The 26,810-nt window shown below is 43.0% G+C and overlaps 1 protein-coding gene across 4 annotated transcripts in view; it reads right to left on the bottom strand.

Moving 5' to 3' along the window:
* Positions 1–14,754, bottom strand: part of LOC148023000 (TLD-domain containing nucleolar protein) — a 51,426-nt gene extending 36,672 nt beyond the window's left edge. For all 4 annotated transcript variants that reach the window (XR_015693594.1, XM_087695972.1, XM_087695973.1 and 1 more), the window contains exons 1-4: positions 14,519–14,754; positions 13,376–13,963; positions 13,044–13,261; positions 12,701–12,951 (exon numbers count right to left, since the gene is read on the bottom strand). Coding sequence is in view for 3 of the 4 variants with exons in the window: in XM_087695972.1 (XP_087552098.1) it covers positions 12,701–12,951; positions 13,044–13,261; positions 13,376–13,963; positions 14,519–14,689 (1,228 nt within the window). In the remaining variant the exon portion in view is untranslated. The remainder of the gene's footprint in view (positions 1–12,700; positions 12,952–13,043; positions 13,262–13,375; positions 13,964–14,518) is intronic.
* Positions 14,755–26,810: the final 12,056 nt, after the last annotated feature.

Consider the following 26,810-nt stretch of genomic DNA (forward strand, 5'->3'; position numbering starts at 1 on the left):
TTCTGTCCTGTCTGAATTGTAGTTTGCAGATGACGGTGGTAGACGAAGAGAAAGAGAGAGAGTGGTGCAAAAGCATCCTATCGATCGTTGGACTCTAACGGCAGTTGTTTGATGGCGTGAAAACGACATGGCAAGCATGACGGATAAATGGTGACTCGTCAACTGGCATGATTACGATGGCTGCTTGCTGGCCTGTGACATGGCAACCATTTGACTTCGCAGGTGTGACCAGAACTATTTTAGTGGTTGACACAGGGGGGGGACAGGGGGTTTTCTTTTTGTATTGGAAGGGCTGCAAGGGAGGGGGAGGGGGGCACATTAATGCTCCACACGTATCCTGTTGCTCAATGGATTATGTGTTGGCTTATGTTTTATTGAGAAGACTAGAAATCTTCTTTTAAAACGAATTTCTTAAGGCACCCCTCTCTTTACCTGTCCATCCCATCTCTGCCTTGTTGTCCCAAAAAAAAAGATTCAATTCTGCATTTAAAGCAGACTGTCTCAACTTCTTTTGCTCCCCTCTCTTGCACTCCTTGAACTGCAAAACAACTCTTCTCTTAAAACCTCTCCTTTGATCAATACCATGTCTTCTCATGGTATATGTCCCTTTGATACACCCATTCCCGCTGACTCTCAGCACATGGAGAATGCCCGTCCGGCTTCTCCCGAGCCTGAACACATGCACGGGCAGTATCCCGAAGCTGCTGCTGCTTTCAAATCTGAAGGAGATTCATCCATTGTGGCAATTCTCCAAGATCAACTAAAGGAAATGCAACGCCCATTAGCCGAGCTCCACACTCTCCATTTTCCGTTTGTGTCCGCAGCCACGAGGATAATGCCTCTTCAATTTCAACCTAATCTCTTCAAAGCAAAGGAGCAATGTGATCAAACGAACATCAACTCATGGCTAGCCAAATGGACAGAGTATTTTGATTTGTATAAATTCGATGACACTCAGTGCATCGGGCAAATACAAAATCATGCTACAAGGGAAGGCATACGCTTAATGGGCAAGCTTACATCCTAAGCTGGCAACTTGGGCCGATTTTCAATCCATTTTCCGAAAACGTTTTCTGACCAATGATCAGATTGAAATTTTCTAAAAATTATTTGAGCTTGATATGGAGGAGAAAAGCTTGGATGCATACTCACAAGAGTTTAAAGAGTTATTGCATAAAATGAAGGCCTTGGATGATCCTTAAGTGTTGCTTTACATGCGATACCTTTTAGGATTACTCCCAGACTACCAGAATGAGATGCGCTAAAAACTTTTATAATACTTTGGCTAGAAATAGGGCAACCAGTCAACTAGGGTTTTCCATCGAGCTGCCTCAATCTTTTAAGTCAATGAAGTCATCTACCCCGACAATAACTCGTCAACCGATTTCACGTTTGCATAAGAAAAAAGGTGACAAGCGAAAGGTCACTCACATCAAGGATCGCTCGAAGGGCCACTATTTCACCTGCCATCAGACGTGTCATTTTTGTGATGATCGCGAATGTCTCCAAAATAAAAAGAGGAAGCCTATTGCCAAGACTTTGATAAACACTCCAGGCTCCACGGTTTTTTCCTAAAATTTTATTTCTAGAATGTTTTGTTAATGCTAGTAATAGCAATAGTAATCCCATTAATAAAATGGCTTTTGGCCCTCATAATCTTTTAAAGGCTGTAGGGCATATAAATGGCCAAGACAATACAGTTTTATTTAATAATGGTTCTACTCATAATTCTATTTATTCTCACTTGATGCAAAGTCTACAAGTCCACACGATACCTACTAACCGAGTTTATTGTGTCCAAAAGGCCCTACAATGATCGCTAGGATCAAGTGGTTCCGAACTTGAATCTTTCGATTCAACAGTACCATCAAATCATGGATTATCGGTTTATAAGCCTTGACCATGTGGATGTCATTCTTGGCATGCCATGGTTCTTCAAAAATTATACCTCTTTATATAAGGTTTATAAAAATCATGTATTTTCTTTTCAATTTGATGGTCATTTTCATGTGATGTACATGTAATTTCAACAATAGAGTTTAAGTTTACTCAATGTTTTTTTGATCCAACTGTTACTAATATTTGTTTCGTCAAAAAAGTGCAATCGTCTGATAATCAATGTAATTTGATTCCTTTTAATAATAATATTAATATAACTTCAAATGTAAGTGAGTATTTGGATCCGATATTACATGAGTATGCTAATGTTTTTCCGCCTCAGTTACTTGATAGACCTCCGCCGTCTCCTAGAACCTTAGGCCATCGTATTGAAACTTTGCTTAATAGCCATCCCATCTCTTAACCACCTTATGGATCCAACCCGAAAGAGGACGACGAGATAGCTAAGCAACTTCAGGACTATTTGACTAAGGGTTATATTGAACCGAATAAATCCCCGTGGGGCATGCCTATCCTTATTGCCGAAAAGAACGATGGCATGATGTGCTTCTGTGTCAATTACAAGGGTCTCAATAAAGTGACCATCAAGAATAAGGATGGATGATCTTATAGATCAACTTTGTGGTGTATGCTATTTCACCAAAATCAACCTAAGGTCTGGATACCATCACATACAGATAGCTTCAGAGGATATCCCAAAAACTGTGTTTTGAACGCGATATGGACACTATCAATTTTTAGTCTTAACTTTTGGATTGACCAATGCTCCGCAACTTTCCAACAAATAATGAATGATCTATTTTGTCTATATTTAGGAAAGTGAATAGTCGTTTTCCTCAACGACATCCTTATTTATAGTAAGTCGTTGAAGGAGCATGTCAAACACTTGTGTATCATCTTACATCTCTTAAGATAAGAATAGTTGTTTGCTAAACTATCCAAGTGCGAATTTTTTTGCACAATAACTGTTATATCTTGGTCATGTCATCTCTATTGGTGGCATTCAAATTGTTCTCGAAAAGGTAGAAAAAGTGCTCAATTAGTATATTCCTATGACCATTAGGCAAGTAAAATCCTTTTTAGATTTTAGAAGGTTCTTTTGAAAATTCATTAAGACCTATGCTCATATTGTTGAACCCTTAATACGTTTGCTTAAGGATATTCGAAGCAAGAAGAAGAACATTAGCCCACCTATTGTTTGGACTAGTGAGCTCGATCAATGTTTTTAAACATTGAAGTAGCTTGTTACCACTGCATTGATATTGCAGATTATAGATCCAAATAAACCTTTTGAGGTTTATACAAATGTGAATGATTATGCTTTAGGTATTGTCATTTACCAGGATGGCTAACCTATCACCTTTGAGAGCCGTAAGCTCGCCGATGCCCAAACACGTTATATTATCCAAGGGAAGGAATTGTTAGCAGTCATCCATGTACTTAAAAGTATGGCTTCATTATTTCTCCCTCAATTCTCTACACATATCTCGAGGTGGTTGTCAAACGCTAATTTCTATTGTAAATTAGGGCTTACATCAAAGATTGATTGAGATCTCTTCCTCTAATGGCTCAAACTGCTAGAAAATGCTGAGATAATTTTAGAGATGGCTAGGGGATGAGAGAGAATGCTATGAAGAGAGAAATTTCAAAGCTTCATTACGAGAAACACTGAAAATTTGTTGTTGCCCTTCTCAAACAGCCATTGAGGCTGTCCCCTATAGCTTAGGACCACCGAAAAGACTACTATCCCATCTTATATGCTATCATCTGCTCCAGAAGAGCCTTGGGCTACTGTAACCTACTCCTAGAGCATAGTTGTCAAGTACGAAAGGTACGACACAGTACGTCGCGATAAAATACGATACTAAATGGTACCTTATGCTTTTATAAGGTATGGTACGATATTAGTACGAAAAAAAATTTAAGATGATTTTTTAAATAACAATAACCATAAATCATTAAATGATAGATCATAGAAAACATGTTTAAAGTGAAAATAGCCATTTCATTACAGAATAAGATGAATACATCAGGGTGACCATCGCGGTCGCATGGGCTGCGCAAAACATGTGATACAACTACAATCTAGTATATCTGATATAAAAACAAGAGAGACCTATGAATCTATGATGAGACATCACTATCAATATCATCATCATCATCAGAACCATCTGAGTGCTCATCAAGAGAGTCTGAAGACGACCCCTCAGCATCCGATCATGAGACACACTCATACTCATCCTCACTAATGAGGTTACCATCATCATCAAGTGATGGCTCCCTAGGTGGTGGCTGTATAGGCAAGGGGGGGATGTCATCACGAGGCACAGGATATGAGCTACTAGAGCCCCGCCTTACATATGTCTACAAGCCACTCAAACCACCCCTCCTCAATGATAGAGACTGCCATGCCCCTACTACCACCTACTCGAACTCCTCGCCCACGAGCACGTTGACTGCAAGTATCACAAGTATCTACTGCTATAAGCTCTCTATAGAGCTCTGCAAAAATCTCCTCCTCCTCCTCATCCACCTCCTTATGTATACTCGGAAGAGAGTCGCCTATCAACTTGAAAGTATCGACATTCACCTACACAATGCAGTGATGCACGTAAGATTGATCATTGTAAATGCCAAAGTCTAAATTGTTCAATTTAAAGTATAAACTTCAAAGTTCAAAGTTTAAATGTTAAAATAACAAATTTTAAATGTTATGGTTAAGTATTTAAACTTTACTTGCTTCGGACTACCCATGCTTATCATAGCCCTCATCATGCGTAAGTTAGTGCGGCAATAGACTAGCCACTCTAACTGTCGTGTGCTAAGCTGATTGCGAATCTTAGTGTGAATGAGAAAATAGGCACTCCAGTTTCTCTCACATGCACCCGAAGAGCAATCCTGGGCAAGGACCCTCATGGCTAAGGGCTAAAGGGTCTCCAGTGCGTATCCAAAGTTTTGCCACCAAAATAAAGCCTTCACAAGTGACTCTCTCCTCCAACAAGTAGGAGAAGCAAAAGCCACATGCCCTCTCTAATCTGCATAGCATCCTAACTCCTCTAGCCATGCATTGTGGTCATCCACAGAAACCACACGAGCCAAATAAGCAAGTTGGTCCGAACGGAACTCTCTATCATAAATGACCACCGGTGACTTGTAGGCCGGATGTACCAATGCACCAAAACCATGGATGGGCTTATGCATTCACACCCATCTTTTCTCTGCTATCTCTAAATCATGTGCACGTTGTGTCTCTGCGATCACTGTACAAGCACGTGTCTCCACCAATGCCGCTCTAAAGAAGTGAACGAGAAGGCCTATGGTGGATTCCTGGCAATCACTCATACGTAACACCCTATAAAAGGGAGTCACCACAATGACAACGGCACGGACTTTTTGCCAAAACTGCTCATTAAGGCACAAGCACTACATGGCTTTGGCCAGATGAGAATGGCAAATGCTTTGATAGGGTGCGGGATTGAGGGGATAGGAGATGAGATTTGAGAATGGCAAATGCTTCGATAGGGTGCGGGAAAGAGAGTATGGGAGGTGAGATTCAAGAATGACAAATCACAAGTCCATTCAAGAATCAAGATCCAAGAGAGGAAGATGAGAATGGTAAGTGCTTGCCGAATTGGTGTGGAAGTATGGAGGAGAGAAGCACCTTCTGTAGATGAGAGAAGGGTCAAAGTTCAAACAGTCAAAGAGAGAGGGGTCAACGATCAGAGAGAGGGCTGCCAATTGAAAGGAATCCAAAGAGGGCTTTGAGGGGGAGGGGGAGGGGGGGGGGGGGGGGGGGGGGGGGGAGTGCATGGCTGGAAAAGGGGGTGGGATGAGATATCCAAGGTTTTCCAACCCCCCTCCAAAAAAGTGCAGGAAGCGCGTGACGCAAAATTGAGGCCTTCGTATCCCTTCCCACATGGATGCACATAGCTAGTGGCTTCTCTCTCAAGGTTGAGTTTCGGCTTCTCCATTTCACTGTCTACTGTTCTTTACTACAGGTTACCTTTCAAGTGGAAATCTTGGATCTTAGGGATCCTCTACATCTTCTTCCTCCTCTTCTTCTTGCCTTGGTCACTTGGTCAACATGGAGCCGACTCTCGAGATCAAGTACGGGCATATCCTTATGGTTCTTGGTACCACACAAAGCCCGACATTCCTCCTAAACATTGCATGATTTCATCATCTTTGTACTAGGGCGCTTGGGCAAGTGAACAATTTTCCCACAAGGGACACTGTCAAAGTTGCACCTACTGTATGAGCATTCTTCACCCTGTAGCATTGCATCTCCACCTCGCTCATCTCTTGTTCCCCTTTCTAGGCCTGAGAGGCTTGGGCGTCCACAGTGGGATACCACCCTAAACAACCAACACCCTTCCTCTGAGCACCACCCTAGACAATATCTTGCCTATTTATAAGCTACTTCTATCACTCATTCCTCACAGCTAATTCATTCAATTTGTCACCTCTTCTCTCCAACCTCTCCACTGCCCTCACACCTCTTCAAGAGGACATTTCGGTGGGTGGGACGTCGCTCTCTTCATCATCTTCCTTGTCCTATGGCACCCTTGTTTCCTGGTATCACATTCACTCCATGATTCAAATCTTCATCATTCCATTCAGAGTTTCTTCTCTCTTCTTTTCTCTTCTCAGTGTTTGCCAAAGATTGATGCCCCCTCCTATACACTGTGATCTGCACCAGAAAGACCTTGGGATGCAGTCACCTGCTCCTTGAGGACTCCAAATTGTTGTCACATACTGTAGAACTGATCCCTAGTAGCTACAAATCACATCAACAACCTTTCTTGCTCTATAACAGTCTCCTCCTCTCTCACAATGGTTGGAATAGACTTCCACCAGCACCTAACAACGTTTTTTCCACTTGCATGGGCAAGTTTTGCCAAGTGGCAACCTTCTACTTTCATTTTTCAGCATTATCTAAAGTTAATAATTATTCTAGTGCTCATAATTTTCCCAGCCAATAATTGAATTGGCTAGGCCAATTTATCTTCCAAGTATCCCTGAGCAGTTATTAGCCCTTAGATAGACATTAATTAATTAATTAATTAATACCTAGTCTCTAATGTTACCATTGACATTAGTGGCCAATAAATTGGTCTAGGCCAAAATCTAACACCGAGTACCACCTAGTACATATAAAGCATAACTTATTCAACTTTTGCCTTTGGCACAGCTGATATCTCGAGGTCTTGGATCCTACACTGTGAAATAATTGACTTACATTTCACATATGCAAGCCATATTAGCACATTTGATTAACTTTTAATCAAATACTAAGCAAAGCAATAAAATTTCACATTCTCTTGACAAATGAGGTGAACTCATCACTAAGAAATAATTGCCTTAAGGCATAACTACATTCTCTTAATCTGTCTAGCATCAAGAAGTTAAAGGCAAACCTAGAACATTTTAAAAGCATCTCCTTCGACCCCATAGAAAACTAATGGTAAAGAAACTAGTGATTCAAAACAAAGCTAACCATTCAAGCTCCTTTCTCTATGATAAGTGCAATCCATGAGAGATTATCAATATCCTTCAGTAGATTATTCAAGCAATCAACAATACAATATGAAACTCTGATATATGCAGATAGTATCTCTCGATGATAGGACCTACTGTCCTGTTTGCATGCTCTCCATATGCAACAAATCCCACAACATACTTTGGACTGATAAGCTCAATATCTATAACCCATTTTGATGCAAGTACATCTGCTGACTCTCCTATCCCTAATGCATCATGTGAAGACAGAAAATACATCTCCCCACAGGAATAAGCGACTATGCCATGAATGGATCACCTCCTATAAATGCCCCGAACAACGTAGTATGCTTAACAATTATGATATTCGCTTATTTTCAAGATTTAATATAAAAGAGAATGAACACTTAAAGCTGAAAATGAAAATTACTCACAAAATTACAGCCATGAAAATGTAAAAGTAATGGAGACAAGATTGAGGGTTGAAGATGGGCACCCCCCCCCCCCCCCCCCCCCGAAGGAATGTATTTCTGCTCAACCCAAGTCCCTTAGGGAAGAGCTCAGTTACAATCAACCTGAGAGTGAGGAGAAGTAATTCTCACTCTCACAAAATCATGCAAAGATGTACAAACACACATGCATTATCTATTATGCAATGATAAGAACTGATTTCTTTATAGTATGAGAGAAGAAAGCGGGAAAATCAGCTTTTCTCCATCGTTGATCAGCAGTACATGGATAGGGCTTGCTTCTTGTTGCTAAAATGGAAGAAAGAGCTCGAGAAGAAGGTGCTGTAATGAATTTACAGGCTTGCTGTCCAGTAAAACAGCAATGATAGAAGAGGGAATATGGAGAAATTTGATAATGAAGAAGTGGGGGATGATGATGGGGATGGATGGGGCCAGTTTCTGGCTATCTGTGGGTGCTGTACATGAGTTTACAGCAAAGAAAAATGTTGTTGAATGAAGAAAAACGAGCTCTTATTTATAGGAGAGGGAGGAAGAGCTAGTACAAAAGGGGAAAGTGGAGTAGCACAAGACAAGTGTCCAGCCACATGTCATGAGATGTGACAAGTGGTGGAACACTTGGAAACTTGTGTGACAAGTGTCTTAACACTTGTCTCTTCTCTATGGCCTTTCTTTTTGGGCTGAATACTGTCAAATAGAAACAACCAAATTTAGTAAGCACGGTCAAAGTACAGAATTTACTATTTTTAGAATAACATCCCTATTTTTTTAGAACTAGCATTTTTAGGCTAATTCGAGGCTCCTAAAATTTAGGGACCTCCTAAAATTTAGGGACCCCCCAATATGGGTGTCATATGAAAGCTTTTTCCATGTACATCGCAAAAACGGTATCAGAATCTTCATGTGACTTTCCTATGCAAAGAAATGTGCATTTCAAGCTTTCAGCCCACACATGCACATTGTACAAGCATTTCATGATCATGCCATCTTGTTGATTGTAACTGTCTATTCTGGCGGATCTAGCCCACACTTCAAGGCATCAATCCTTTCTGTGTGCGAGTCTAACCCTGATATACGTGAGTTCTGGTCACAGGCGCCCAATCGGGCCATATAGGTGGAAGTGTGAACTATCTTTTCTCTAACCCATCGCGTGGGTCCACCATAACCTGTGACCACTCATCAGTGGCCAGCTCCAATGCACTTTTCTTTATATCTAATTAGTGCAAAGGAAACAAATTTAATAAATCATTATATAGACAAATTAATGAAAAAGGATACAAATTCTGTTTCTATAGAGTTGTGACACCTCTGTATATCACTCCAACCATCAGCAATCAAAAAAACTCCATTTTTAGTCCACAAGGTTTTTCTAGTCATTGCAACTTGCTCAACAAGGCACTTCTCATCGAGCAAAGTGGTGCATAAGGTCTCGAATGATAGAGGCACATATAAAGGACCATACTCACCAACCTTCTTACACATCAATTTAAAGTACTTTGATCTAGATACACGAAACTGAATATGGCCATGACAGAAAAAATGAGCCACTGATGTATCCACCTCTTTTTTCTTCTTTGGATCCCAACTAGCATCAAGTGTGCTCTATCTACATGCAACATGTCGCACTGTTGATGCCATGGCCAATGCAAAGTTTGTAGTAGGTATATAGGTAACACTTCTTGATACTAAACCTGCTCTAGATATATCTAATGTGGGTGACGCCGCAAAAGTTGCAAGGTTAATTGCAACACATCGTGGTCTAGACACAAGATAAGCTTCTTGACCTACCACGTAGTCACAAAGCTCCCTATGCTTCTCCACGGTCACATCACGACAAAACTACACCTCTAAATTTGGCTCATGTAGGAAATAAGGTCAAACCTAATAATGCATGAGAGGAAACAAACGGTAATTGGTATTCCATATTCTAATATTTAAGAAACTTTAAAAGATTAAAATCAATGAAAATTCAAAATAGAAATGCTCAGTTCGACGGTTTACCTTGTTTGCTTCACTAGTTCGCTTGTACGGGCAAAGCTTGCAAGCCCATGGTTAAGATCCTCCACCACTCAATGGGCGATTAGTTGAAATAAAAATGGCTAAAGAAAAGGAATGGCTATTGCGCACAAAGAGAGAAGGGAGAAGAGAGAGGGAGAACTTAGAAGAGAGAAGGGAAAAGGAGAGAAGGGAGAAGAGGAGAAGAATGGAGGAAAGTGGGAGAAGCTGAGCTGTTGGCGGCTGCCTATGCAATGCAACTGATGGAAAGGGAGGCAACATGGCACTATGGACCTTGCAAATAGGCGCATGCAAACAGTAGCACCAGTAGGCGGCCGGAGACAAGCATACAATTTGGGGGGGGCGGAGGGGGAGAGGGAACATGCAAGCGAGAGACAAGCAAGAGCAAGAGCACGATTCAATAACAGACCGACAATCAATTGGTAAGTCACTTTGGGCCATGTGGCATTCCCTGTCCCAATCCTAACACCTACTACATTCCTTGTCAGGAACACAATAGGGAACGTCCTCCACAAGCATGCAATTTGGGGGGGCGGGAGGGAACATGCAAGCAAGAGACAAGCAAGAGCAAGAGCGCGATTCAATAACAGACCGACAATCAATTGGTAAGTCACTTTGGGCTGTGTGGCGTTCCCTGTCCCAATCCTGACACCTGCTACATTCCTTGTCAGGAACAAGATAGGGAACGTCCTCCACAAGGACGCAATTCTAGCCACATTTTGGGCAAGATGGCATTTCAGCATCCTAGGGGGCCATTTCGGCTGTTTCCTATCTCTATGGTTTGAGCTATTGTCTACTGCTGTCCACTTGGTGCCTGCCGTCCAACCTATTCTCTCCTTCTATTGGCGACTGGTTTCAGCCCGCTGCCATCACCTGGTTGCTGCGTTTACTGCCAAATCTACTGCTGCAGCCAGTATTTGGACCTGTTTTGCTGCCACCAGCCTGCCATGTCATCAGCAGATCCGGGTTTCGCTGTTGTCTACTGCCACCAGCCCAACCATATCATCTTGCAGCACTGTGTTTTGCTATTTACAGCAGGTGCCTGGCTGCCACGTCACCTCAGCTGGCTGTGTTACTGTTTTGCTGCCCTACCTCATCTGACACTGATCCAGCCTTCACAGAGCTGTGTTTGCTCCTGCCATACTACACCGGAGGTTGTCTACTGCATTTCGGGATCCATCAAAGTACAACACTCTCTCCAACTTATATTCTCTACCCCGGTTCTAGAAGCACGGGAGTTCGGGTGTCAGTATTCACTTTGCATAGTGTGTTTGCTACATTGAGCACTATATATATTCATTCATTCATTATTCATTTTCAATGTTCATTGTCTCTGAGTTACCCTAACCTGACTATGTTCTTTATTAGTATATACTATGTCATAAAATTGTGTTTGTTATTTGTAGACAAGGATTTCTTTACATGGTATTGAAGCCAGGTACTCATTGAAGAAACTATGCTTTTGATCAGAGAGCTCATCATCAAAAACATGTTCACAAAGGGAAGATGACTCCAAACATTTCCATACCATTTCACTCTCCCAAAACATCCATGCAAAGACCCAAGCAAGAATGGGCCTCACAACTTGCTCTGCAACATTCCAACATGGGTAGAGAGGCATCAAACTACCACAGAATCCATAGAACTTATAAGATCACACAAGCTGAGTGTGACCCCATCGTTATGCATCAAGCTCAACAACTATTAAGGTAAACTTGTTTCATCCCCTTTAGATTCAATGCTTTTGATTAGAGAGCTCATCATCAAAAACACATTCACAAAGGGAAGATGACTCCAAACATTTCCACATTGCTTCACTCTCCCAAAACATCCACGCAAAGACCCAAGCAAGAATGGGCCTAACAACTTGCTCTGCAGCATTCCAACATGGGTAGGGAGGCATCAAACTACCACGGAATCCATAGAACTTATAAGATCACACAAGCTGAGTGCAACCCCATTGTTATGCATCGAGCTCAACAACTACTGAGGTAAACTTGTTTTATCCCCTTTAGATTCAATGCACAAATCTACTAATTTTGAAAGGATGATGCTTTATTACCAAGGCACATCCAAAGGAGTGAGTATTGCCAAAATATTCATGGTGCATCTTGTGTGTTTATGTTCATCTATGCTTTAAAAGAGGATATTTCCAGCAGTCATTTTCACAGGTTCATGAGCATTAAACCTTAAATTCAAGTGCAGCTCTTCTTGAGTTATGGCTGAACTACTTCCATAGGTCGTCCCACTTTGTCTATAAAAAGAGGGTATGTGGCCACAATCATTTCTTGTACTTGCAGATGCTTGGTGTGAAGAGAGGGAGCCTATGGAATGTGTGTGCTAGTACTCAACCTTATACTCTTTAATTCTCATAATGGATTTATCTTCTTGTCTACTTTCATGATTATAATTTGTGTTGTGTCTCTTTCATTGTTTGCTTCAGTCATACTGCTTTTCTAACAGATGTTGCTTCTTGTTACCAATTCTAGGTCGGAGCATAACCAACAAATTGATACTTTAAAAGAGGTGGAATCTAAGTCACTTCACATTTACCAGCACTCTCAAGTGCAATGTGTTTTGCTTTCCTATCTTTTGCAAACAAACAATATCATTTCAAGGGAATAATCACACACTGAATTAGGGTGTGCTCTATGCACAGAAAATGCACATATATGACATTTTTCAAGTATCCTCGAATGCAGATGCTACACAAGGTTTATAAATATCACCCCAAGTTAAATCGCTACACGAACAATACAAAAACGTACTAAATAGCCCTAGCATAAACGTTGAAAGGTTAAAAGCCTAAGTGTCAATACCAGTAGAACGTAAAGGTTTCATAATTGGCTTTAAGGCATACAAGCAGCAGCCTGGACTTCCATAGTAATTCTTGTTCTCAAATCCTTCCTTAACAAGGCAGCCAACCAGCCATCTGTTCTCTTCTCCATGTTCAGCAGCATTATCTTCCGTATTTTCCATTGTGAGTCCATATATAAGCATTAGCACTGCTCCTCGATAGCCCTCTACACAAGTCCAAAATCTGTTCATTCCTCTACCATGAATAGATGATCTACACAGCTAGCAAACAGAAGGGTTACATTTGTACTGGTGGATAATCCTAGACTCCCTGCACACTAGACATTACTGGGTCAGATCAACTACCTATAGAGAATCGAAACTGCATTCATGTCAAAATTATATGAAAAATCCATTAATCTGCACCCAATCGTATCTTGCTGAGACAAGCCTATGGCCCAGGCTACACCTAAAGTCAAGAGACCCCTCTCAGAAGAACAATCTGTAGAATCTGTACATTTTTCAGTGTCAACATTTGCCTCATAACTTTCTCTGCTGACTCTTTGATCCATAGTCTGCTGACTCTGCAAAGAATGAGAGGAAGGTGTAAGACAGCATAATAGCCACCAAACTAAGACTCCCATTCAAATTGACTCAATTACTTTGAAATCTGTAATGACTTGAATGGGTAGAAGAACCTGAAATTTAGAAGAAGCTCGGTAAATGTGAGCTTGAATGTAGCCAGACAGGCAGTTGCCAAGGCCAGGGACAGAAACAATCAACCATTTGAGAAGTTTTCCAACATCTACTTCCTCATGTTCTGGCTTACTCCTACCGTCATTTTTGGAATGTTCCATACTTGCTGCTTTCACTAGAGATTCTACGTCTGGCAATTGAATTGGAAATTTTTCCTGATAATTCATGTCTGCATCATGTCCAAATGACCAGCAAAGCCAGAAAAAATCCCATAACTGATCCAAACTCATGTGCCCTTCAAATTCGTGTATATCTAAAGAACTTTCAGCTTTATTTGTGAAACTAAAACCAACAGCAAGTTGGGCACTCTTCCGAACATGGTAATAATAACATAGTAAGAGATCCAACTTGAGAGAAGCAGTTGGCTGACAATACTTCTCAAATCCTTTCAAAAACTGTGACCAGTTTACACCACTAGAATTGGCCTCAAACATCACATTCACTAACGCTGAAGCAACACTCTCTTTTAAATCATGAAGCTCTGACTTTGGTGTGCAACCAACAAACTGAATTTTCAGCTCGAACAATTCCTGAAGCCAAAAACAAAGCAAACTCATAGGTTCAAAGTATCATGATAATAGAGTAACAAATTATTGGGACCCACATGCATGACAGAATCCTGCTCAAACTCGATTTCCTTCATGAAACAGATAGGGCATTACTATCATGAGCTATAAGCACAAGAACATAATAGCACTCTTCTTTACCAAATTCCCTAGGGGAAGACCACAACAAAATACAAAAACATGGAGAATAGTCTCCACGCATGTTTTGCAACTACTCTGACCTTCAAAATCCTTGACCACTTTTGTAGGTAATCACTAAATACTATCGTTTTTCTTTCAGCTAAAACAAATTGAGTATCCATAAGGCCTTGGCTTTTGTATAAAGCCTCCAAGGTGAGGATTGAAGCCAAATAGCTACGTATACAGACCCTAAATTAGCTACACAGCATTGGATACCCTACATTTGAGGCCATGGATGATCAAAAAGACGATACCATGAATGGCCGAGAAAAATGATCGACAATAAAGAGGATGTCATGTAAAGGAAAAGGAACCTGAGACAGAGATCGGAAGGAAAACCTGTAGTGCGGATGGATGAATGGCACCGTTTGGAGAGCCGGCAAGTCGGTTGAAGACGGCTTGGATGTGCGGCAGCAGGCCAAGGCTAGCAAATCGGGCCTCCAAGGACTTGATCTCCGCGGCTGCTGCTGCGTTCGATGACGATGCTGCGCGGGACGCGGCGCCTCCCATCTGCACCTCTTCTGTTCTTTCCTCTCCCTCTTCTGTTCTTCCAGTTCATTCGAATGACGATAACATGTACATGTAAATAAACAACCATAGCCTCCAAGCTTCGACCTTTTATCGTGCCAGCCATTCTTCTGCTACACGTGGCGCCTCGACAGCGCACAAGACCATCTTCAATTTTCCTCTGCGAGAAATTTGATTTTTCCTCTTTTTTGTTTTTGGAGAATTACCAAAATGCATCGCCAAAGGTCTCGAGTAAAGTAACCCCGTGAAGGTCTCAATTGTGTTCACGAAAAATGGAGGTTTAATGTATAACGATTGCAAGATTTTCAAAAAACCCTCCAAATTTTAAAGAGAAGTTTAAAACCTTGAACTTCCCCAAAAATTTTAGTTATAAAACTGGTAAACATATTGTGGAAGCCCTGACCAAAACAAGCTTGGGTTACTTAACTCGAGTGAATTTAGTTGCACAATCATAAAGAAATGAGATTTGTTCTACGCTCTCTCTCTCTTTTTTTCGTAAAACGCTCTCTCTCTCTCTCTCTCTCTCTCTCTCTCTCTCTCTCTCTCCAATTCACTTTAGGCATGTTAAATCTTTGGTGGAGATGGCAAGCCAAACACCTCTCAGCCCTACAAGCCCACACTCACCACGCCAATATGAACCCATGTACTCTCAGCTTGAACCAGTAAATTACATGGAGCAAATAATGACTACGATTAGCTCGTTGCTCCTCTAGATAAATAATACGAACCATACCCTATTGGCCTACTTGGAGCAACAACAGTCACACTCTAATCCTAAAGTTAGAACCTGAACCTTTTACAACCTTGCCAATAAAAGATATTCTTTCTTGGTTAGATCATTTTGATAATGTCATTGTTGGGGATAAAGACACCTCTATCTAACCACCCATGTATTCATTACACTGACAGCACTCACATACTTGTACATTACAAGTGGTGGGCGCACATCACTATCACTTTATTATTTATTCTTTCAATGACATTTAAATAAGGGAAGGCCAGTCACACATTATGATTGTTAGAGTTTTCACATATTGTGTCTCTCTCTCTTTCTTTCCCTTTAGCTCCATTTGCCATAGCTCTTGCTTCCGCTTGTATGCTTTCACTCAAGCTCTAGCTTTCAACTAGTATCAAAGCCAACCATTTGAGGAGCTTTTTCGTTTTTTACTTCAACTCGAATTCAAAGCTTTAACTCAATGTTTCATAGCAATCGTTGTTTCTTTCTCTCTAGATATGCATTGAGTCTTTCCTTCTTCCGCCTTATTTCAACTTGCTTCGTGCTTGTTGAGAAACTTCCCAAGACTTAGCTAAGTCTTGTTAAGTGCTTGTTGAGCTTAAAGCAGCCATTTTATCCATTATGAGTAGATAGAAAGCATGCTATAGTAGTCGTGAACAATTATGGCAGCTTGATAACATTATCGTATTTTGGCCATAACTTTTGCATATGGTATCAAATTTAGATGTTCTATAGCTAAAAATGAAGAGCATGACAAGTGCTACAGATCTGGGGACTCATAGAGTTGATTTTGTATAGCTTTTTATTCTATTTTTCACACTAAACATGATAATTTTGGCTTAAACAGTAAATAATAAATTCCATAATACATATTTAATGCTTATTTTGGTGCCCAGATGGTATGATTATGCTTTTGGGACTGATTTAAGCTTGAAATAGCTCAGATTTCATTATCATTTTAGTACTATAATAACAAGGTAGCAAGTATTTATCAGTGAAAAGCTTATGCCTAATGCTCGTTGATGCTTTAAGGGATACTCCATGGATGTACCGCTACTTCGATTATTATATATACTTCTCAATATGTTATGGTATGCTTTTAAGCTGAGATTTAGGCTCCCTTACATTGATCTTTGTTGTTATTATATGCATTAGTTACTTGAGTGGCTTATATAATTATGGGCTTGAAGAATCTATTGGATTTTATGCTCTCGACTTATGCTTCATGTATCTTGGATACTTGGATGGTATGTACTTGATGTTTTAAGCTTTCATTGCTCATTTGGCATTCGATTTTGTTCCAATGGGAGTTACATGTTCTACTTTGGATGTTACATACAGCTTTGGATTTATACAATTGAGCTTAAGTTTACTTTTACCAAGACGATAGGACACTTACTTCATATACATGCTCTCTTGATATGTGTTGGATACATTTACCCTACAATGGGCTAATTTAATCACTTAATTCAGACTTTGCATTTATGTTTATATGTGTGTTATTAATTATATTTGTATTATTCTCAATTATATATTGAGCTTTGCTTAGTGGGTTATGCATATGGCACCTCTCCTCTCTTTACCCTGTGATCTCCTATATGCATGATGTCTATGGTGGCTACTGCATATATGGTTATTGACACACTGCAATTATGACGAGCCTTCAATGCCGGTTGTTCCTAGTCTTTCTTTCTTGGTTGCTCACACCTCATTGTTGGCATATTTCTACAATTTATTATAGCAACCTACTATTTCAATTTTATGCATTCTATCTAAGGGCAATCACTTGGATTTGACAACTACTTGATTATAATTAGTGGACAACTCATCCTTCTGGCAATTTCTCTTGCTCGACCCTTGATTTGGATATGATTTTGGGGCTATTGTGCTATCATTTACAGCAACTTGTTTGTCTTGGATTGTGATTTCATCTCTTTGGCTGATGGGTTGAACGACATTGCTTTCTTTAACATTGAGAAGTTAGATGGTTCAAATTATACTTGTTGGAAGGCACAAATTTGGCAGGTTCTAGTACAGAATTTGCAAAACAAGCTATTGAGACATGAGGGTGTAAAGCTCAAATATTTTGATGCAGCTGATTGAGCTAAACCGAATGAGTTTTATAAATCCACAATCGTTTTGGTACTCTCTAAGCAAATCTACTATAATGTTTTCTGTAATGGGTAGATTGAATGGAAGTTATGGGATAATATTCACAATGTCTATAACAAGCAGAGCCTACAAAGGAGAGAACCTCCATGTCTACCCACTTAAATGAGTCTCATTTTGTTTTTAGCCACTTGTCTTCACATGGAATTGAATTTAAGGACAATCTTCCTTCCTCATTCTTTGTTGGTTACTTTGTGTGGGGGCTTTCACTCAACCGCCAAGACCCACGGACCACTTATTGTTTCAAGCGTTCCAAGCCGAGCACTAATGGCTACCTCTCACATAATCGACGCGCCATCCATATCTACGGGTGTAGTGAGCTTACCTCCATGCCATTCGAGTTATCTCCTCTCCCGCGCACTCCGGTAGCTCCACGATCCAAGTGCAAGCTTCAAGCAAGCTCGATCCTCCCGCTCCAAGCTCCAAGCTCCATCGCCGCGAGCAAGACAAGAGAAGAGAAGAGAAGAGGAGAAGAGAGGAGAAGATGGAGAGCTTCTCCTCCTTGGTCCCTCACCCTCATGCACTCACTCCCTCACACTCTCACACTCGCTCTCTCAAGCACAAGCTCAAGCAAGCAAGAACAAGAAGAAGAAGAAGAAGAGAAGAGCTCCTTTTGGCCACACACAAGAATGAGCTTCTCATTCACTTTTCAACTTTATATACAAAACCCTAAATCCCTTTTGGGCGGTCATCCCCTTTTCCCCTTTTTTACATGGCCGACCGTAGCCTAGGCCCTTTTTCCCATTGTCCTTCTATCTTCCTAGATTCCTTTCCACCGCCCGTCTACATTTACAAATTGCACGGGTGAGAGCCCGGCACTCCTTGAATTAAACCATGATGCGCTTGCGCTCTTTTACAAAAGCTTTGACTTGCGCTTTTCCTTGTGCGCCTTTCTCCCTTATTTAGGACTCTTCTCCTTGTGCGTCTTTGTCTTCCGTTTCTCTTTGCCTTGGCCTTTGTCTTTGTCTTCTGCTTTAGCTTTTCTGGATTTTTCACCTTCGTTCGTTTGAGGGTTAACATTACCCCCTCCTAAACGAGTGCCAGTCCCATGGCACTCATCGTCGTAGGTAGCAGGCTGTAGCATGCACCGAAGACGTGGGTGACAAGAACGCCTGTGGTTTCCGTAGAGGAGTGTTGATGGTGGTGTGGCAGAAGGTCCTGGGGGCCTGTTGGTGGCCAAGGTGGCTGGTGGAAGGTTGTTGGAGTTGGTGGTAGGGCTATTCTTTGTTGGGGATTGCATTGATGGCCAGCACAATTGCTGGTTTGTTGGGGATTTTGCACATGACGATTCTTTGCGGGCTTGTCGGATGGTGAGGGATAAGCATTCAGAGTTGGGTGTTGATGAAGAGCGAACGACACTTTCGTTGGAGTCTTCAACACCTCCAATTGAAAACCTCTCATGTGGTCTCTTCCTAAGGGTAGTGCTAGTCTTCTCTATTGTGCACAATACATATTTTGATTAGTTTGGGAGACAGGTCGCGAACTCTAAACAAGCTGAGAGTATTGTCTTGCACTTGAGGACCCAAACTGTGTATAGACTTCGGTGCAGATATTATGTAAGTGCGCATACATACTTATATATTACTTAGTTAGAAGACTGTCGACCTGGTTCCTTGTATAGCAATGGGTCAATGAAGCAAGGGGCTAAGTTGATGGAAAATTTTGTCGATGAAGACGGGGAGTACACTTGAAGATTGCTTGAGACATCATTATGGTCTTGTCAAGGCCATGTAGCATAATTGAGCTCCTTGATGTCTAGCTCTTGGTAGCTAGTGACTACTTGTAGTGCTTGAAAAGTATGGTGTACGTTTCCATTGTCTTTCATGCCTTGCTTACCACTGTTGATTGTAATGGCATTGAGATGGAGTGCAAAAGAAATGGCAGGTGGTTTAGGGTGACAGGCCTAACCATAGGTGAGGCGAGCTCCCTAGGTATCTCATGCCCATAATGTGCCCTGAACAATTGTGGGGGATGTACAAAGGGCTAGGGGATTAGGGATGGAGCCAGCCGACCAAGGTCACTGGACGTACCTAATTTGAGGACCCCTAGGTGCGGTGCTGTGATTGTGTGTGTGTGTTTTTTCTTCTTCTTCTTTTTTCTTTTTTTTTTCCCTTTCTTTCTTTCTTTTTCTTTTCTCTTTTTTCTTTGTTTTTTTCTTTTTCTTTTTCCCTTTTTTTTGTGGTGGAAAAAATGAATACAATCAATGCCATACTTTGAGGCTGTTAGCCTTTCATTTGGATTTGAGAAATGTTGGGATCCAAAGGCTATGAAGAATGGATATTACAGAGATGATTGTGTCACCAGCCTTGATGCTAGAGGAACTATTGTTGAGATGAAGAGATACACTTGAGATTTTGCAAACCTCTTTGTAACATGTGAGACATCGAACAATTGAGGTAGCACTTGGAGCAAGCTGTGCATGGACAAGGGCAGAGCATCTTGCGAATTGAATCTTGGATGATGAAGAGACGTTTGCCCTTGTTGAGAGCATGGCTCCTGCCCGAACATAGAGTTTGGCCAAGAAGGAGGAGGTAATCAATGATTATGCTTTGGCCATGCTCAGTTGCAATATGTGCTTTTTCTGCAAAGGTGTCCTTGGGTTCTCATCCAGTGGCGTTTCCGTCATGGCTTTTGTTTCTTGGTATCCTGTCACTTCCGCCATAATGGTTCTTTGTGGGGTTGGTGGTCTTGTGGTGACTTGGATATTAAACGCTTCTAGACCTTGACCTGTGTCGTTCTGCATCCACTTGTCACTTCGTGAGAGTATATGCTCGCTTGTGTTAAGTGCATCGAACCAATGTAATCATGATAAGACATAATTTTTCAGAATGCTATGATGCCTATCCCATTACTTGTTAAGGTCGCATACATTAACGGTAGGTGAAGGAAGCATGTACAAGTGGGGATCTTGCCCCTTTACTCATCAAAAACAAAAAGTTATGGCATGATGACTTGTCAAGCTACTTGTACATCATAGGGGCTTAATCGATAGGTACTAGGCAGGGTGAGTTCGGTTGGCTAGGCGACTGAGGCTGTGCTGGTGAGGGGCTCATGTGAGGATGGGCATGGAACATGTCTGTCACGACATGAATGGTGTAGTCCCAGGCCGTTACCATTCCCAGAATGTCTTTAAACAATTCATTAAATTCTGTTCTATCCCTGGCCGCCTTGTCACTTCGTGAGCACCTGGTGCCCGAGCGTGTGTTGGGGGTCTGTGCAACCGGCGTTGCCACATTTTGTGTGACTCCCTAAGCGTCTGCTCCCCTGGCCCGCGGATTCTTCGGCCTTCGTCCGGGGCGGTGTCGCTTGGGGCCGCGTTTCTTGGCGTACCTTTTAAGGGTGGGCACCTAGCGCACTGGCGGAGGGGCGTGTGCTGCATGTTCCCGTCGGCTGCGAAGAGCGTCCTTGCAAGCTAGCTGCCCTTGGTTCTCCATGCTTTCCTTGCAGGGGAACCTATAAGATGCGAATCAAGGATTAGGATTTGTTACGTGATAAGACCATTCATATGTAAGAGATCATAGTGCGGGTTATCAAGCGCATAGGATGAGGAGGGGTGAGGTGGGACATGCAGTGCTGTTGTAGAGGGGTGGCCCCAATGATGTATATTTAGCCTCCTGCCGTTAGCGGATCTTGGTTCACGCCAAGTTACGTCGGCTAGCGGTCATGGATTTAGGCAAGGCTCCTCCTTGGAAGGATAGACCGGAAAGGGAAGAAGGTGTATAGAGAAGGGACTACACCCTGTCTACACCATCAGAGTTGTTGGTCAAGGCTTCCTATGGCGGTCATGTGGGTTGCATGCCCTTCACTTGGAGGTGGGGATGGTCACACGACTTTTAAATGCATGATGAGAGGAGGACTTGAGGAGCTTAGCCCGTCAGACCCAACCCTTTTTCCTGCGCTTGACATCATTACTTGTGTGTGTTGATATTGTTTATACACGGTGACACAAAAATCAGTGTTTATTTATATACATATTTATGAATCCACGTCACTTCACGAGGATAAGAACCAATTGTAGAACTCGGGGTTGTACTGAAGCATGGCACACGCATCCAGCACTCGTGGCAGCTTACTTAGTACCGATAAATATTTTGCCACATCGAGCAACATGGAACCTTGTCCGAGTCTACTGGCAATATGTAACTCCTCCTCAGTGAGAACCTTATCACGCAAAGGGCTCTCTAGGCTAGCTCCAACTAAGTCCATACCCCGAATGGCAGTCAGCACTCGAAGGGAAGTTGGTGCCACATATGTTGGGTCCCTTTGGGATCGCCATTTGGCCAATCGCTCCTTAGAGACTATCATGATCTGAGCCCCTAGTTCGGCCATTGCAACGCGGCGTTCACACCAAAGCTATTCAAATTGACTTCGGCCCTCTGTTAGTCGCTTTAGTTGCTCTATGTCTATGAGATTCGGTCGGCAGAGCGCTTCATTGAACGTGACACTTAAGCCCAGTTTGTTAGCCTCCTCGTCAGAGATGAGTTGCATGTGTTCATGTAAGAGCTTGTTATAGTGCTTGTCAAGATGTTCTTGCTCTTCCCAAGATAAGGGGAATGGCAAGTATTCTTCAAGCTGCTCCTTAGGGCATGCGCCCATGTCCGCAAGGACGTAGATATGTGCGAACACTTTGAGCTTAGCATCCAACTCAGTTAAGCATTCTGCGACACTTCTATGTTCAGCGAGGGCTTGCTCGGTTGCCATCTCATGCAAGGTTCTAGGAGTTTGCCTGGGCTTTAGCATAGCTAGGGGCTCATGCCTAGATGAGCGAGATTGGTCAATGTTGGGACTGCTCATGCCCTTGGGGTTTCCATGTTTCTCTAGAGGCTTCATTGTTGCGTTATGGTTCTTCTTGGATGTGACTAGTGTGAGTTCGTCACCTTGTTGTGACCGTGTTGCATCCACTCTTGATTGGTCGATGTGGGTTCTATTGTCAGTGGATTGAGTGTTGAAAGCAACTGTTGATGGCAACAGTTGCTTTGATTTTTCAGAGCACATGGATGTGTCTGAGGTTTCACCGCTATTAGGGGAGACATCTATGGGTTCATTGGTGGATGGACTCGATGCTTTATTCATCAGCTCTCCAGCACTCTTCGTCTCACTGTTCTTGGGGTCCACAACCACCTGTAGCTGCTATTGTTTTCGATGTTTTCTCCTCTTTTTCTTGGTCAGTGAAGGTGCATCTCTCAACGACTCAGGACCTGGACTAGGTCAACCGTTGATGTGCTTGGTTGGGCCTCAGCATTCTCTTTCTTTAGTGTGTCTTTACGAGACATGGCCTTGGCCTACTGAATAGCCTCGCTAGGTTGTGAGAGCACAACTACCTCCCTTTTCGAAGAGTCTAGCTTTTCAGCCAACTCCCTTGAGTTTAACTCCTCCAGCCTAGGCTTTAGGCACTTTGAGAGTGCTAGAGTTGTCGAGAAAGTTGGTTGCGACACCTCCTCCATAGGTAAACTACTAAGGACACGTTCTGCAAGGGGTGTTGTCACGACCAAAGATTGTGGCTGTTGTGGTCCCTGATTGGAAGTAGTGGTGGCTAGTTCAGCGGACTGGCTACCATTGGTAGTCTGCGGTGTCAAGTCCCTAGGCAGATCAGAAGTGGTTGTGCCTTTTGTTGCTCTTTGCACCTTCACTTGTGTAGGTTGAGCAGCGGCACGAGGTTGCTGCTGCCGCGCTTCACGTGTCAATTTAGGTGAAGAGGATGTAGGAGATCTGGGACTCCTACGTGGGCTTGGCACTGACTGGAGAATTTGCTCGTGATTATTAGATGATTCAGTCATTAGCTTTGTTGAGTGATCAACCTTATCATGAGCAATGTTGTGCCTGTGGTGCCCATTATCCTCTTCAGAAGTCAAAGGCTCCTTGGGCACTAGTGGGCCTTGTGCACGCTTGACAGTTACCTCTGATATCTGCTTGCTAAGTACGCCACGCTAGGGATCTACTTTTTGATAGGCCATGTTTGGTTTCTTGATTTCAATAGTGAGAGGCTCGATCACTCCAATATTTTTGGTTCGAGACTTGGCCTTTCGTTTAGTTTTCCTCCTACGCCTCTTTGCTTTGGACATAATTTGGGCTTCTGATAGAGGTGGTTTAGCAGGGAGTTTGGGTACCCAAATCCAATGATTGCCTGCATAATACCCTTGAGCACGAAGCAACGCCTTGGATATCCATCGTGGTGTTGTATTGACCTTCCATCGATGCCTGCGTCTATAAGGCTTGGGCTTCTTTTGGGGTCTTCTACGATATTTGTAAGCCCAGAGCCCGTCCTTGGCATTGTCTCTTGACCTCTTTTCAGGCCTGGCCTCACTCACTTGTTCTCGTTGTTCGACCTGTGCTTGTATCAGTTTTTCCAACAATTCCTTGCTCTCGTTAGTAGGCTTGACTATTACGTCAGCACCTTCCTTGCCTTTCCCTTAAGGTTTGATGAGGTCGCCCTTGCTAAAGGTTGTGACTATCCTCACACCCGGTAGCGTCAAGTGTATCCTCTAAGCTGCGTAGTCAGCCTCACACTTGGTAGCCTTTTTGAAGGGCCTTCCTAGGAGGATTTCCTTTCTACCATTCTCGCTATTGGGAGGAACGTAGAACAAGAGTGGCAAGCTTTCTGTTTCAATAGTTACAAGGATTCTACACTTCCCTACAAGTGCTTGTGGGTGTTCCCCGTAAGGATTAAGAGTTGCATCGGTCGGTGTGAGCTCTGGTTGGCCTAGTAGGGTCCATGATTCATAGGTCAAGATATTAAACTCTGCTCCTTCATCAATTAGAGCATCAATAGGATGCTCTCTTTTCGCGGTGAGTTTGACCCTAAGATAGGCAGGTGGTACTATGTCTTCATCTTCCGGGTCTTGGCTTGTAAATTTAAGCCTTCTGACAGATGCCCTTGAGTCCCCACTTGCATGACCAGACGTGGATTCTGCACCAATGTCTTGGGTTGTCTGTGCAGTGTTGCTCAAGGTACATCTCTCGTCAAGAGTGTCACGTCTAGTCATCTTGGCATTTGTAGCTTGCTGATATTGCATTTCGTTCTGACTAGACATGGTATGAACACAATGTCTTTGTGTTCTCGTGGTGTGGCCTTTTTGCTCTTGATGGCTAGATTGGCCCATTGATGTTCTAGGGTCTCTATTTCTCTCTGTTCGGGTAGGGGCTTTTGATTGCTCTATTGCAAGTGAGACTCCAAGTTCGTGTAGAGCCATTGCTACACTAGGGTCCAATTTGGAGGACCTGTCATAGCGGGCGTTTTCTCTCCAACCTACTCGGGGGAGGTGCGGAGAGCCCCCTCTGCGGGGGTCCGGGGGGGCAATCCCCCCCAGCCCGCAGGGCCGTTACGGTAAAAGCCATGTACAATTTGGAGGACCGTTTATAGCCCAATTTTGAACTACATGCTCTAAATTTTAGCCGAGTGATGGATCTGTGATGTGCCTTTAGCTCTACGTAGCCTTTAGGGTCAATCTCGGGGTTTAGATGTGTCAAAACTTGTGTTCTAGATACCTGTCCAATTTTGACAGTTTTCTATCCGATTTTCAGGAGTCCGATTATCAGAATCGGACGTCCGATTTTGGGTTGGTCTGATCGGCCTAGTGGTCCGATTTTGGTCACGTCCGATTCTAGTTGTCGGATCGAAAAAGTAATCTGATTTTCAAAGTGGTCCGATTCTAGGAATCAGATCGGACAGGGTGGTCCGATTTCAGATTGGTCCGATTCTGGGTGGTCCGAGTGTCCGAGTCGGACGGGTTGGTCCAAGTGCCACATGGCACGTCCGATCGGGCTGGTCCGATTCTGGTAATCGGACCAAATTGGTCCGACTCACTCTCAGTCGGACGATCCAACTCCAGAGCATGAGTGGTCTGATTATGGGGATCGGACCACTGTAGGTTGGTCTGACTGCGTCGGCACAGGCGCGATTCCGACGCGTTTGAATCCTCCTTACTGTCTACTGCACACAATCACCACAGACTTCCCATATCTGATTAGAGCACTATTGGAGAACACCGGACTCACCTGGAGTAGCACGAACCGCTGGCGCCTAGAATCGGGGTAGCGCTTCCTCGTCCTGTGAACCAAAAGCTCTCTCTCTCTCTCTCTCTCTCTCTCTCTCTCTCTCAAGGCCAACTAAAGAAATGAGGTCTATCCTAGCTTCCCAAGCCTCTTAAGGTCCTTTCCCAGCACTGTAGAACCTTACATCCAGTTCCCTGTCCTTGTCTCACCCAGAAACTTGAATCTGATCCCCTGTTTCCCTGTTTTAGCATGTTATATAGCAACAGAAAACCCTACTGTTTGCTTCTTTTTTCTTTGTTTTTTTTTTCTATCCTAAATGCATACAAATCGCAAAGCAATCACCTACACTACTCCAACATGCTTTTCCAAATCCAAAAACCCAAAACCTACTTGCTAAGGAGATCGAATACCTCTTCAAACTCCCTCGCTTCCTACCTATCTACCTCTAGCACCGGTTCGGGGAAAACCCTACTCCAATGCTCGATTTGAAGCGCGCAAGCGCTCAAGGCTTGAATCCGTTGGTCCCGGCAACGGAACCAAAATGTGGGGGCTTTCACTCAACCGCCAAGACCCACGGACCACTTATTGTTTGAAGCGTTCCAAGCCGAGCACTAATGGCTACCTCTCACATAACCGACGCGCCATCCATATCTATGGGTGTAGTGAGCTTACCTCCATGCCGTTCGAGTTAGCTCCTCTCCCGCGCACTCCGGTAGCTCCACGATCCAAGTGCAAGCTTCAAGCAAGCTCGATCCTCCCGCTCTAAGCTCCAAGCTCCATCGCCACGAGCAAGACAAGAGAAGAGAAGAAGAGAGGAGAAGATGGAGAGCTTCTTCTCCTTGGTCCCTCACCCTCGCACACTCACTCCCTCACACTCTCACACTCGCTCTCTCAAGTACAAGCTCAAGCAAGCAAGAAGAAGAAGAAGAAGAAGAAGAGGAGAGCTCCTTTTGGCCACACACAAGAATGAGCTTCTCATTCACTTTTCAACTTTATATACAAAACCCTAAATCTCTTTTGGGCGGTCATCCCCTTTTCCCCTTTTTTACATGGCCGACCGTAGCCTAGGCCCTTTTTCCCATTGTCCTTCTATCTTCCTAGATTCCTTTTCACCGCCCGTCTACATTTACAAATTGCACGGGTGAGAGCCCGGCACTCCTTGAATTAAACCATGATGCGCTTGCGCTCTTTTACAAAAGCTTTGAC

The sequence above is a fragment of the Lygodium microphyllum genome, chromosome 16 (assembly GCF_053477565.2).
Source record: "Lygodium microphyllum isolate KBCC chromosome 16, Lygodium_microphyllum_v1.1.10, whole genome shotgun sequence".
NCBI lineage: Eukaryota > Viridiplantae > Streptophyta > Polypodiopsida > Schizaeales > Lygodiaceae > Lygodium > Lygodium microphyllum.